Source organism: Echeneis naucrates, chromosome 10 (genome assembly GCF_900963305.1).
Source record: "Echeneis naucrates chromosome 10, fEcheNa1.1, whole genome shotgun sequence".
Taxonomy (NCBI): domain Eukaryota; kingdom Metazoa; phylum Chordata; class Actinopteri; order Carangiformes; family Echeneidae; genus Echeneis; species Echeneis naucrates.
In genome coordinates, this window is record NC_042520.1 from 13,778,474 (window position 1) to 13,792,079 (window position 13,606).

The 13,606-nt window shown below is 40.2% G+C and overlaps 1 protein-coding gene across 1 annotated transcript; it reads left to right on the plus strand.

Annotated features, from left to right (window-relative positions):
• The first annotated feature begins 213 nt into the window (after positions 1-213).
• gfpt2 (glutamine-fructose-6-phosphate transaminase 2) lies at positions 214-13,167 on the plus strand. Its single transcript, XM_029513100.1, has 19 exons — positions 214-314; positions 1,439-1,546; positions 2,372-2,479; positions 2,881-3,006; positions 3,834-3,892; positions 4,349-4,483; positions 5,391-5,452; positions 7,199-7,278; positions 8,702-8,807; positions 8,949-9,112; positions 9,361-9,456; positions 9,820-9,917; positions 10,050-10,170; positions 10,351-10,508; positions 10,717-10,831; positions 10,960-11,087; positions 11,196-11,363; positions 11,648-11,809; positions 12,024-13,167. The coding sequence occupies exons 1-19, from the start codon at positions 308-310 to the stop codon at positions 12,066-12,068; spliced, it is 2,046 nt and encodes a 681-aa protein (XP_029368960.1). The 5' UTR covers positions 214-307; the 3' UTR covers positions 12,069-13,167.
• Positions 13,168-13,606: the final 439 nt, after the last annotated feature.

The window sequence follows — 13,606 nt, forward strand, 5'->3', positions numbered from 1 at the left end:
GAACTGGACCGGTCCCTCACAAAACGAACGATGGGAAGAATGACAGCTACACAGCAGCCTGTCATTTCATTAATAGCAATGGATGACGTGAGTTGGCAAATAAGGCTTTTAATTCAGGCGGTAAACACCTGAGAGGACAGGGGAGGGGACCGGCCAGCAGGAGGAGGAGGAGGCACCGCCGCCTCTCCAGGAAACACACTTTAAATGCGCAGACGGAGTGAGGGCTGGACTTTACGCGGCAGACGCGAAAGCATCACTTCGACCGGAGACGTTACAAGTTGTTTTCAGCCACAATCACGATTCAGCAATGTGCGGTAAGTTTTGTTTTCATCGAGTTTGTATAGATCTCCAAAACCTTTTTTTTTTTTTTTTTTTTTTTTCGGTAGAAGAATTGAGCCCGTCGCCTCTTGAAACTGGAGCCGGGTCCCGCAGAGTCCAGTGCTGAAATAGCCAGGCGAGGATTTGGGTGTTTCTGAGTTTAAATTGAATCTGGCCGTAAAGTTAACGGCATGTTTAGTTTTTTTTTTTTTACTTTTATTTTTGCTGTTGTTGTTTTTGTGCCTCGGCCCCTGTCGCAGTTGTGCGGATGAGTTGGACGTTTCTGAGCCGCAGCAGTTGGATGAATGTCCGATGTGTTCGCTGAGTCGATTCCTGAAGCTCTTTGCGCACAACTGCTACGTGTCAGTGTCAGGCAGTGGAAGCAAGACAGACAGGTCCCACCAGTTAGCGTCAAGAAAATAACCCAGATCCCTCCTTCATGAAGATGGGTGCCATGTACGTTTTGCCTGCTTCATTCGGACCCTGGCACCCCTGGGTGAGCGGACATGCCCCCCCCCCCCCCCTCCCCCCCTCCTCCTCCTCTGTCAGCCTGCCTACCTGGCTCTGTCAACACTGTGCTCAATGTGTTTTAGTCAATGGCCAGCTGTGTGTCCGGGAGGGGAAAGCTGTCTGGGGACGTACACACACACACACACACACACACACACACACACACCAGTCAAAAGGTTGGACACACTTTCTCATTCAAATGAATAGGAAAATGTAGTGCTTTGTATGTGCACATACAGTGTCCACAAAGCCGTTGAAAATAAGAGCGCCATTAGAAGGATTCCCTTCTATTCCCCTCATGGCATGTAATGTCTGGTTGCTTGCAAAATATAACGTGAATAACTCAGATGAAATTCATGGAGAGTAAACACAACAGAGCTGGAGTAAAAAATAGCAAAATAGTTCATATTAATAGCACCTAATAACTGAGGTCGGCAGAGGTCATTGGTTCAAACCACATTAAGGATATTTAAAATACTTGTCTAGAGAAATCAAAAAGATGGCACGGTGCCTTTGTGGTTGGATAACTCGACCAGCAACTTTGAACGTCTGAGAGAATTCAGAAGTCAAATCCTGTGTCCTCCTCTCCTTCTCCTTCCTTCACTCAAAGGGATATTTGCCTACCTGAATTACCGAGTGCCTCGCACCAGAAAGGAGATATTTGAAACGCTGGTGAGGGGACTGCAGAGACTGGAGTACAGAGGGTACGATTCAGCAGGTAAGACACTCAGCTTCTCAGAGTTGCCACACACACACACACATATTACTCCTTGGTACCACCTTTGAAGAAAGACAATAACCCAGAAATTTTATGCTGAGCTGAATTACTCCAACCAGCAATGAAACAGATTTACAGTTGCCGTCATGATGAAAGGTATCAGTACAAGTCATAATATTGCTGTCTCAAAGTTGACATGAACAAACCCTGATCCTGGATGGTTTAGTTCCCTAATACATCTATACTTTAATTTTTGCTCTTCTATATTCTCCACTTTTATTTTGGGGGGTTTTTATGTCACAGCGTTGAGGAGCAAAAAGCAAAACGTAATTTCGATTCCTCTGTGTATCATGTACAATTGACAATAAAGTTGACTTTGACTGTTAAATTTAATTAAAGCTGGTATGATTCGTGAAGCAAGCCAAGTACTTTACTTTACTGTATTGGCACTATCCTCAGCAACAAGTGCCAAAACCAGATCCACAGCACACAGCTCGCACACACCCACACACAGGCCTAGCATTTTTGTTGAAGACATAAAAATAAGTCGATCAATCAATGACAAACACCACACCTAGGTACACCTAAACAGTAATGTTGGTATAATTAAGAAGTTTACAGGATTGAATGTGTTGCCGTTTTTTTTTTATGAATCACAATTAATTGCCTCTCCCAAACATGTACTCTAAAACCATCATCGTTGCCCTCAGCACTCACACACACACACATACAAACTAACTGCCCGTGACTGTTTTCAATTTGATGTCCTTCCGTGTGACATTATAAATGGATGTAGTTTTCTTTTCCTGTCGTATCTCTCTGTAGGAATTGCTGTCGATGGACCCAACAAGACAACCTCTGACATCAATGGTAACACCATCTGCTTGATCAAGAAGAAGGGGAAGGTCAAGGCTTTGGATGAGGAGCTATACAGTGGGTTAATGCACATTTCACTATATTTCTTTATTCATTATATACGTAAACTGTGGCAATAATACGTATTAAAGCTTTCATCTAACCTAAACTTTGAACAAGCGGTATCCACTCAGAAAGGCTCCAGGCCCAGGAATTAATCTCAGACCCTTCTTACATGCTACCCTATTAGATAAATACAAGAGTTAATACTTGATGATTACAATTTTTTTATATTTTGATCGTTTTAGTGAGTGTTCTCCATGTACCTCAGAATGAACAATGAAGCTGTTACAGTTATTTTGAAACCCCATCTTATGTTCTTTTTCTTCATTGTGGGGAAGAAAAAAGTTTCTGTCTTTAAAATCCCCCACAGTCTTATCATTTTGGTCTCATTTTGGTGCTGTGTTTTCCATGTTCAGGGAAAGACACACTGGACCTGGACACGCAGCTGTGCACTCACTTTGGCCTTGCGCACACTCGTTGGGCCACACACGGAGAGCCGAGTGCTCTCAACAGCCACCCTCATCGTTCTGACAAGAATAATGGTAAAATTCCCAAACATAACTTTAATATACAGTTTACAAAGCCACTTAACACCCATGCTCAGCTAATTTAAATCCATGGAAAGCATATTGTAGGAATGGGAGGACAGATGTAGGATAGATACTATTTCTGAAAGCTGGCGTGCTATCTACATCTACATGATGATGATGATTCCATTGGAAGGTGCTTTGTTTGGTTCAGTAGAACTAAAGCCTACATTTTACTATCGATCAAAGAAGCTTGACGGCTCACCAGCATTTCAGTAATGATGTTTAAGTTCAAAATGTGAACACATGCATACCTTAGATCTCGCTCTCAGTAATACGCCATGTTCTAAGGTGTGTCCAGAGTGTAAAAGTCCAAGGTGTTAAAGTCCATATCACAAGAAGAAACACTATACCGCAGCTGTGTGTTGTTTCATGGGTAATAGTCATCTTTTGCTTTAGTCTGTTCTTACCAGATATACGCTTTGACAATCCATCATGTTATTTCTACACAACAAGCTGTCCTGCTCTGCCTTGTAGATGTGAAAGGACTTAGTCATTTAAATTGCATACAAATCAACAGTCTGGTCAACATGCCCTTTCTCTCCAAGTTACATTCTGTCATCAGATAGGGTATTGGTATTGATCTGTAGATGTGGTAAATTGTATTGCGCTTCAATTATTTAGTTCTTGGACAATATAAAAATACCATTAAGAATTGAAATGCATCTAAATATTATATGACGAGACCATGTAAGTGCTCCTCCCACAACTTCACCAAGACTCTTTTTGACCTTTTGTGTGCTGATCCTACTTGATTTCTTCACACTCTTTGTCTCTCTCAGAGTTTGTTGTCATCCACAATGGCATTATCACCAACTACAAAGAGCTGAAGGAGTATCTGGTAAGTCACCCCATCAGGAATTCTACAGACAAACTAAGTTCTACAGTTTCATGTAGTTGAAAAATACTTTTTGTTATTACCTTACATGAAGCATGGCCTAAAATCTCAAGTAAATATACTGTAGAGGGGATCATGCTTTTCTTGAGGAAGGGACATAATGAAATTATGAAAAGGCTGAAAAAAACAAAATGAGCTTGTTCAAACCAAAATGTTGCTCCTAAAACATTTAATGGGCAATTGCTTCACCTGTGCAACCTTGGTGTTTGATATCATAAGTTTAGCAAAGTATCTTGCAAAGTAATCTAGTCACTTGAGGACATTTTCATTTAATTAATTACCTGTTCCACATAACAGTTATATGACATGGTTATGTTTCGTGTTAATCATTAATTCACACAAAACAGGCTTTCAGCTACGTTGTGTATAATGATAAATTGTCTCTTATGCCTTTCTAAGATCACCAAAGGATATGAGTTTGAGTCAGAGACAGACACAGAGGTCATCCCAAAGTTGATCAAATATGTTTACGACAACCGAGAGAATGACCGCATCACCTTCTCCACACTGGTTGAGAGGGTGGTCCAGCAGCTAGTGAGTAGCTGACACACAAACACACACAGGGGGTTTATGGTTATTCTTGCACCAGCTCTGTCTCTGTGTTTGGAGATAGAAATTTATATAACCTGAAATTTTTATTACCAATTCTGGTAATAATGAAGACTAACATTATGACACGTAGTGTTATAAAAAGTGTCATTGGGCAGTCAAACACACACACACAACTTTAGAAACTGCTTAGACTGTCTGTACAGCGAAACACAGTACACAATCACAAAAGCAGTCCCCATGGCAACCACCCAAACTGCATCACAGGTGACATCATCATTCGTAGAAACCTTTTTTTTTTCCAATTCAAGTGAGCTGGAGCAACCCTCCCTTTTCCATTATGCAACCTTTCTCCATAACTTCCCACTTTTCAGTTGGGTGAGTTGTTGTCTGTTCACAGGAACGGAAACAAAAGAAAAGACAAAAGCCGCAATTTTGGGTTTTGAGTAATGGGACCCAGATAGTGAGAACCACTCACCCTCCCCGAGACTCCCGCATCATAACCCCCCCCCCCCCCACCGCCACACACAAAAACACACACCCAATTCTGTTTCTAGTAACCACCACAGCAAGTAATGGAGGCAGTGCTTTCGTAAATACAGCTATCCCTATACAATAGAGGTCTTATTACTCTTTACCCCCCCCATCCCAGAACCTACTACTTTCCAACACTCGGCCACACCCCCAGCACACAGAGCCCCACAGAGTTAAAAGAGACATTTGTGTCCAAAAATGTTTCGCTTAAAGATTTCACACAGACATTCTCCAGGAATACACATCTTACTCTGACTTTGCATAAAATGTAAAATCTTTTTTTTATATATATATATATTTTTTCTCTTTCCTTGCAACCTAATGTAATCTTTATTTCCTCTGCTTCTCCTTGTCTCAGGAGGGGGCTTTCGCTCTGGTGTTTAAAAGCCGTCATTTCCCTGGAGAGGCTGTGTCCACCAGGTTAGTATATACTCAACCACACATACGCACACGTTTTACTTCGTATTAATCTAGTATCCTGTATAGTATACCTAGTATACCCTGATCCAAGGTTTATTGGAGATGACTCATCCCAGTTATAACAACTGCGAAGCAATTCCACATTTATGATTCAATGTCTTATCTGGGATTCCAACCAGTAAATGGTGTGTTATGCCGGCGGAGCGTTCTTTTCTTGCGATAGAGGGCCATTATGCTTTGCATCCAAATGTGCGTAGATTCCCACCAGGCTGCATGTGTCAGACTTATCTACGTCTCAAGACCGGCAAAGAGGAGGAGCAGAATTTGAATCCAGATCCCCTCTCTCCCGCCTGGGCCTCTGGCCTGTGGGCAGCCGGACCTACACCTTCTTCTCTGTGACTCATTAACAGAGAGACGAGAGAGTTTCCTGTTTCAGCTCCAGGAAGTTCAGCTGTGAGCAAGACTCCTGGTTAATCACTTCCTCAGTGAGCTCAGTGAGCCTTCGTGGATCAGGGAAAAAGGGAGATGAGCAAGTAATAAAAAAGGAAGAAAAATTATAAGGGAAGATGGGCAGCAAAATAAAGCCAGATAAGAGGCTGGGGCGCCTACTTGTTGGCACACCCACAGCTAAATTAAAGAAACTTTGGTATGTCAGTTTTTTCTTTCTTTTTTTTTTTTAAGTAAATTATACTGGCAGCTGATGTCAGAGTTGCTCAGCTTTGGTGAAACGCTGTAGTTTTCTGGGTAAAATGTTGAACAGTAAGCATTGTCCTGCACAATTTAGAGTTGGAAGAATGTTTGTAATTATCTAATGATGCTTGTCAGCACCCACCCTTCCAGCAATACTTTTACTCTCTTCTCTACATCTCTCTTACGTTCTGGTTTTCTCACATCCTGGTGTTTTCCTCTTCTCTCTCCAACACCAGGTCTTTTTCTTATTTACTTTCATCCCTTCTTCTCATCTCTCCCTCCCTGAGGGTAAATATTGTGTTGGATAGTGACCACGTTTTCAGTCCCACACCCCTTAAAACAACCAGTGCTCTTACATCAGTGTAGTCATTCCCCAGAGTGAAAGAAGGGATTGAGACAGAAAAAGAAAAGAAAAAAGGAGCGGCCTTCAGCTTTTCAAGAGGTCCTGTCACCATAATTTTTAGTTTTTCTTCACTGTTTGCGATGTGGTTACAGAATAAGTGCATTCATTGTTTCATCTATTTTAAACTTTGCTCACACACCCCTCCATTACCTGCCAAATCGACATCATCATCAAACATCTGATTGCAATTTTCAAAGCCACTACCAGTAACCCACGTGGAATAAATAAAAAAAATCAATGAGGAAGCGGTGACTCAGTCCAGGATCTGTGACGCAATGGTAGAGGGATGTATGTGGAGGGAGGATCAGTTTACCTGTCAAGTGGTCAAGATTGGAAGACCAACATACTCGGAAGGATTAAATACAAAACTGCCTGTGATATACTTTTTCATTTATTGAATTTTAGAGAACAACGGATAAAAGTGATATAAGTAGATAAAGAAGGATATAAAGAGTGCTATGAGTGTTTTCTTTGGAATAACAGAGTCAGATGCAGTGTCAGGTTTTCGCAATGTTGACATTTTCACAAAGTATCACATGACAGTGTGTATCTGACATAGTTGTGCAACCAAAAATTCTAATCCTCTCTTTTCTCCCACCTCCTTCCCTCCTTCCATCTTTTTGTCCATAACTGCTTCATTCTTGTCCCGGCAGGAGAGGAAGTCCATTGCTCATTGGTGTGCGAAGTGAGCATGAGCTGCCAACCGAAGAGATCACTGTCCAGTACAACAGCAGTGAGTTCTGTTCCTATGACTGCCTGATTATCTAACAACAATGGTTTTATAGGTCAAGTAAATATGCAATACAGGTAACAGCAGCAGAAAAAGTATGTTAAGATCAGTTTCATCAGCGGTCTCACCATTTTCTAAAGTTACTTTTAAACGCATCTTAAGAGGATAATATAGACAAGAACCAGACTATAAAAAGCTTTGGCCCGTCAAAACTTTCACAACATCTCAAAACTGAAGTTTTGTCATCTATTCATGTGTATTCGTGTTTTAAATCAAGTGAATAGGTGGTATCATGATTAAAAAAAATAAAAAGACTGAACATAATTAAAGACAACTAGGCAGTGTAGTTTTGGGCAAACTTGAACCAGGTCAGTATTTGTAAGGAACTATATGATGCAATTTTTGAAAAACAATTATCAGAGAGACACAGAAATCTCCCTTACTACACTTATCACAGCTCCTCAAATGTTCAGAGGCCTCACCCACTAACAAGGGAGCATTTTCTCTTTACATACAGTACAATATTGTTCTAACTACAATTTTTCTTAGATATATTTAAATCACTCTACACTGACTTTGTCAAAATGGCTAACTGTGGGAGTAAAACAAGATGTTTTCTGGCGCTCCCTTTTATTGTGCAATGATTCTTTCCTGAGATGTTGCCAGGGATTTAGATGTAGCTTTAAACGCTGGAACTGCTTTGGAAACTCCAATACTTGCTGAAAAAAGTATGGTTTCTAATTCCAGAATTCCCAGCAGAAAAAAATGGATTTGAAAAGAGGCGCTGATGAATTGTTCAAAATACCGTTCATTCAGCTTCAAAAAGTGAGTTCAGTACAAAGTCCAAGGCAGAATTACTGTGATGCCGAAAGAATTCTGTTTTTACAGAGTGACCAGATGAGAATAAGTGACTGTCTCATCACAGATCCTCATTGTTGGCACAAACAGCAAAGCAAAGCTACCACTTGAGACCATGTTTGGTTCTGTGTCATGTCAGTGTGTTGTAAACTCAGCAGAAGAACCCCACAAACATTCCGCATTTTCCTTTCTGCTGGCGTCGCTCAGAACTTTTGTCTTTACTGTCCTACTGAAATCTTTCTGTTGTTTAGTTGCCACAACATAAAACTCAGCACTGTCATGTGCTGAATAGTAATCTGGCTAAATTCTTCTGACATGTCATTTTGCCTACAATTCAAAAGTTTAAAATTTTATCAACCACACAGCAGCATCAATACAATGTACACTTTTGGTTGGATGCTCCACATTAAAAGTTCTCGGAGTTTTACCATCAAACTAGAATATCATGACATTGCAAAGTTGCAAAATTCAAATGATGAGCACATCTTGATTTATTTGTCACTCAAAGCAAAGTGACTCTTTGACATGCGAACCTTGACCTCTGACATGTGCCCCTGTAACTTAAAAGAGGGACTCAACAAGAAGAACAGCCATAACCGCCCTGACTGCTCCAACTCCATACAGTCAGTCGAGGATGGCTCAGCTGTGGAGTATTACTTTGCCTCTGATGCCAGGTGAGAAGCTATTTCTCTGTTTTGAATTATTATTATTCATTTGTCTTTTTAATGAATCTCTCTGACTTGATGCCATATCCTCACAAATCAACAAAATATTTGTTTTTCTCATCTTGTGCACATCCACATGTTGACTCACAGCGCCATTATTGAGCACACCAACAAGGTGTTGTATCTGGAGGATGATGATATTGCCGTGGTCCGACAGGGGAAACTCTCCATTCACAGATTGAACTGGCAGGCTGGTGAGGATCCTGTCAGAGCGATCCAGACCCTGCAGATGGAGCTGCAACAGATCATGAAAGGTCAGCTAATCATCAAAAGGACTATTGTATTGTTCTTGGTTCTTAGTAAAATCTATTGCTTTTATTTCTATTAAGTTTAAACAGTTTAAACCTAACAAACTAACTGCTAACAGCACCATCTGGATATGCTAATTGTTCTACACATCAGGCCAATCTAACAGACTTGTGCTTGCTCGCCCTCTGGTGGCTGAACAAGTGAAACGCTAACATTGCTAATTGCTAATTCATGTGTATTCTCCATTTCGCAGGCAATTTTGACGCCTTTATGCAGAAGGAGATCTTTGAGCAGCCGGAATCAGTAGTCAACACCATGAGAGGCCGGATTTGTTTTGATAACAACAAAGGTGCTCTTCTAAGTATTAAGTATACATAGGGCACATGAGCAGCTTCCTGATCCCTTTAAATCAACGTTAACTGACATAAACAAATTCAGACAGGAGCTGCAGTGTGCTGATAGCCTGTCATACAAACAACAATCGAATAGTAAAACACATATTACCACTTTGATTGCATGTGTATGTGTTATGAGATCACATATTTAAACCAAAGGTGACTGCTGTGCCTCCTAAATCTGCCCTACTTCAAAAGTACCCAACCAAGATAAAGCAATCTGATTATAGTGTGTACAATATCTGTGACTGAGGACTAACATTTAGTCAAATAACATGCATTAAATGAATAGTCTGTCTTACCTCCTGGTTCCTTAGTGGTTCTCGGTGGGCTGAAGGATCACCTGAAAGAAATCAAACGATGCAGACGGTTAATCATGATTGGGTGTGGCACTAGCTTCCACGCTGCAGTGGCTGTGAGTACAAATGTCATAAATTACGATAAGAACAAAAAAAAAAAGCAAACCCAAATAAAGTCATGAACAGTAAAATAAAAATCAAAACAAAACTGATAATTACAAAATTGATTTTCTTTACCTCCTTTGTAGACCAGACAGATCCTTGAGGAGCTGACAGAGCTGCCTGTCATGGTTGAGCTGGCAAGTGACTTCCTAGATCGAAGTACCCCAGTTTTCAGAGATGACGTTTGCTTCTTCATCAGTCAGTCAGGTGAATAACACATACTCTGTCAGACAAGACAATATTGACCATGAAACAGACTGTAAAGAAGGATTTGCCTCACATCATCCGTCTTGGGCGAAACCTGAAGAAATTACGATCCTCATTTAAAGTCCTCCTTCAATAGTGTTTTCAGCGTATCCAACTTTTCATACCTTTTTCCCTGTTTAGGAGAAACAGCAGATACCTTGATGGCACTGCGCTACTGCAAGGACCATGGTGCTCTGACAGTTGGCATAACCAACACTGTGGGCAGCTCTATCTGTAGAGAAACAGACTGTGGAGTCCACATCAATGCCGGACCTGAGATAGGTGTGGCTAGCACTAAGGTACAGTTTATACTCTACATTAACAGGTTTATGTCTGTATCTATCAACAGCAAAATGTGAAACAGACACGCAGTGATTACCATTAATACAAGCTGTCATGTGGTAACACAAGTTTGTGTGGTTAAATTGATGCTAAAATGGGTCTTTCGGCCACACTGCTAGGCACAGCTTACATATTAATGTTTTCTGTGTGTGATTTGTGATCCAGGCCTACACCAGTCAGTTTGTGGCCCTCATCATGTTCAGCCTAATGATGAGTGAGGACAAGCTCTCTCTACAGAAGAGAAGGCTGGAGATCATCAGCGCCTTCAAGGTGCTACCTGGTTAGTTCTCCTGCAAACACCAGATGGTCTCATTTTGAGCACATAGCATCTTCATATGTAGACAGATAGATGCAACGGCATTATCAAAATACTGCTTCATCTGTGTAAGACCTGCCCACTTCTTCTAGATCTGATAAAGAAAGTGTTGTCTCTGGATGAAAAGATCAAGTCCATTGCGAATGAATTATATCAGCAAAGGTCCCTTCTGGTTATGGGGCGAGGTTTCAACTATGCCACCTGTCTGGAGGGGGCACTGGTGAGTTGAGAATGTCACAGTGGTCTGCCATAAAATTACAATTCACTTTCCTACTTCAGTAAATATGAGGGCAGAGTAAATAATTTTACCCTTTCTGTTTTGTTGCAGAAAATCAAAGAGATTACATACATGCACTCAGAGGGCATCCTGGCCGGGGAGTTGAAACACGGTCCTCTGGCACTCATTGACAAAAACATGCCAGTCATCATGATTATCATGAGAGACGGCTGCTACACTAAATGTCACAATGCTCTGCAACAAGTCACTGCAAGATCGGTAAGTCTTGGAAAACATGTTTTGCATTTTGGAGGTAACGAAGGTCTAACACCAGGTCAGGAAGGTGTGAAATACAAAGAACAAATAGCCCATTCATTACATAAATTTTTTGATAATCTTCTTGACATAGACCCATCACATAGCAAAATGAAAATTAATTTAGTAAGTGGAACAGTAAGGCATAACACACACATATATTCTCAGAGCCGTGTCACAGAGTACTAATATCCATCATAAATAATGACATTCAATTGCCTGACTAATGGTAGTGTTTTTGCCATCAGGGTCGGCCCATCATCCTGTGTTGCCAGGACGACCCTGAGATGTCTAAGAATGCCTACCGGACCATCGAGCTGCCACAGACTGTGGACTGCCTGCAGGGCATCCTCAGTGTCATCCCCCTACAGCTGCTGTCGTTCCACTTGGCCGTCCTGCGAGGATACGATGTAAGTAGTTAACACAGTTTTCACATATTCAATGAAAGAGCAAATGTATATGCACACGGACAGTATCCTGTGTTAATGTATATGCACATTAGCATTTAAACATGAACAAAAAAAAATCTATTATCTGACCTGATTCATAGTATTTACCTAAATTCAGCCTAATGTGCAAGCTAATTTGAATGATTTGCTAACACACTGCTTTGCCTTATTGCAGGTTGATTGTCCCAGAAACTTGGCCAAATCTGTGACTGTGGAATAAATGAAGCCAACAAAGCACCTGCGAGGAGGCAAACAGATTTACAGTGCAATTATGCAAGTGAACGTTCTGTATGTTTGTATACGTGCATGTAGTAGTGTGTGGGGCAGGATAAAGGCTGTGTAAGGTGTGTGTGTGTGTGTGGGGGGGGGGGGGGGGGTGGATGCAGGTATGAATGTTCATGCAAGAGGGTGGTCTAAGGTATAATGCCTTTAAAAAAAATGTGAAGTTTGACCAATACACTGTTGAGGAAGTGCCAGTGCCATTAAGGCCTTGCAAAACAACCAATCCATCCATCCAAAGCAATAGGCTGTTATTGTTGTTTTTTGTTTTGTTTTTTTTTTTCTCACCTTGAGCCAAAAAAGTCACAAGAGAAAACATTGATCATAAGTGTTTACATTTGTGCAATATGGGAACCAAATGTGCATTATGAATGTAGGGTACACAATCATGAATGAAGTGATTCATTCTCTTTCTGGTTTATGAATTTAGTGCATCTATTAGGGAGCTTCTGCCTCTCTATTGCACAATGGAAAATGTAGCAATTATGGAGTTTTATTCCCAGTTATGCAAACTCATGAATTGACTGTGTCTGGGGTGCTATTAGCCCATCACATCAATAGCTTGTTTGTTTGTTTGTTTGTTTGTTTTATCAAGAGCCACCCCAAGCAAGTCCCTCTTTTTAACGTTAATGTTACTATTTGATTAGTTCTAAATTTTTCTGCTACATTGTTATTTCATTCCAATTTAAAATACATTGAATGGTTATTCTGTTAAACAGAATTGCATTTTCCACCAAGTTCATGGTACAACATTCACAATTTTTTCATACTTTTTATAGCATTTCCACAGGCATGTAGGAGAATTATTTAAAGAGCAAAAAGCAAAAATGATATACCGTAACGTTTTATAGTACATTTTGTAGTTTTTGTTGATGGCTATTTGTGTGGGTTTATATGATAATATTCTGTATTTATCAGATTTTTGTTTTATAGGGTTTGAAGAAAAAGTTTGATTTTATATCTATAACTATGGGGGTATTTTATATGTATGTTTTTTAGACATAAACAGACACTCGCAATCAATAAATAGTAACATTCTATTCAATGTGTAATCTTCTCCTAATTTCTCTTAATCTGTTAGTGCTCGTTGGAGCAGGTCACATTTCACACTGTTTTATATTTCTTGGATTTATTGATTTGTTAATGCGCCTTCTACTAAATTATCTTCACGATCATATGAACATTAGGCAATTTTCCAACTTGTAAAGCCTGTAGTTTTCAATTTCCCCATGAAATGATGTATTAGGATTTTGTTCGATTTTGTTTGTTTGTTTGTTTGTTTTACTGTGAATCCAACTTTTCAATAACTAATTTCAGTGATATTTTTCAGTGTTCACCAATTCAAAGTTTTAAAATTCGCATAGTTAGTTTGAGTTTTCTAAATTGGATGAGCCAAATCCAGGTCCCCAAAATTTAGATTTAACATCTGGAACAAGAAGAACCCAGTAAATGTTCATAAAATGATTGAACATAAGCGTT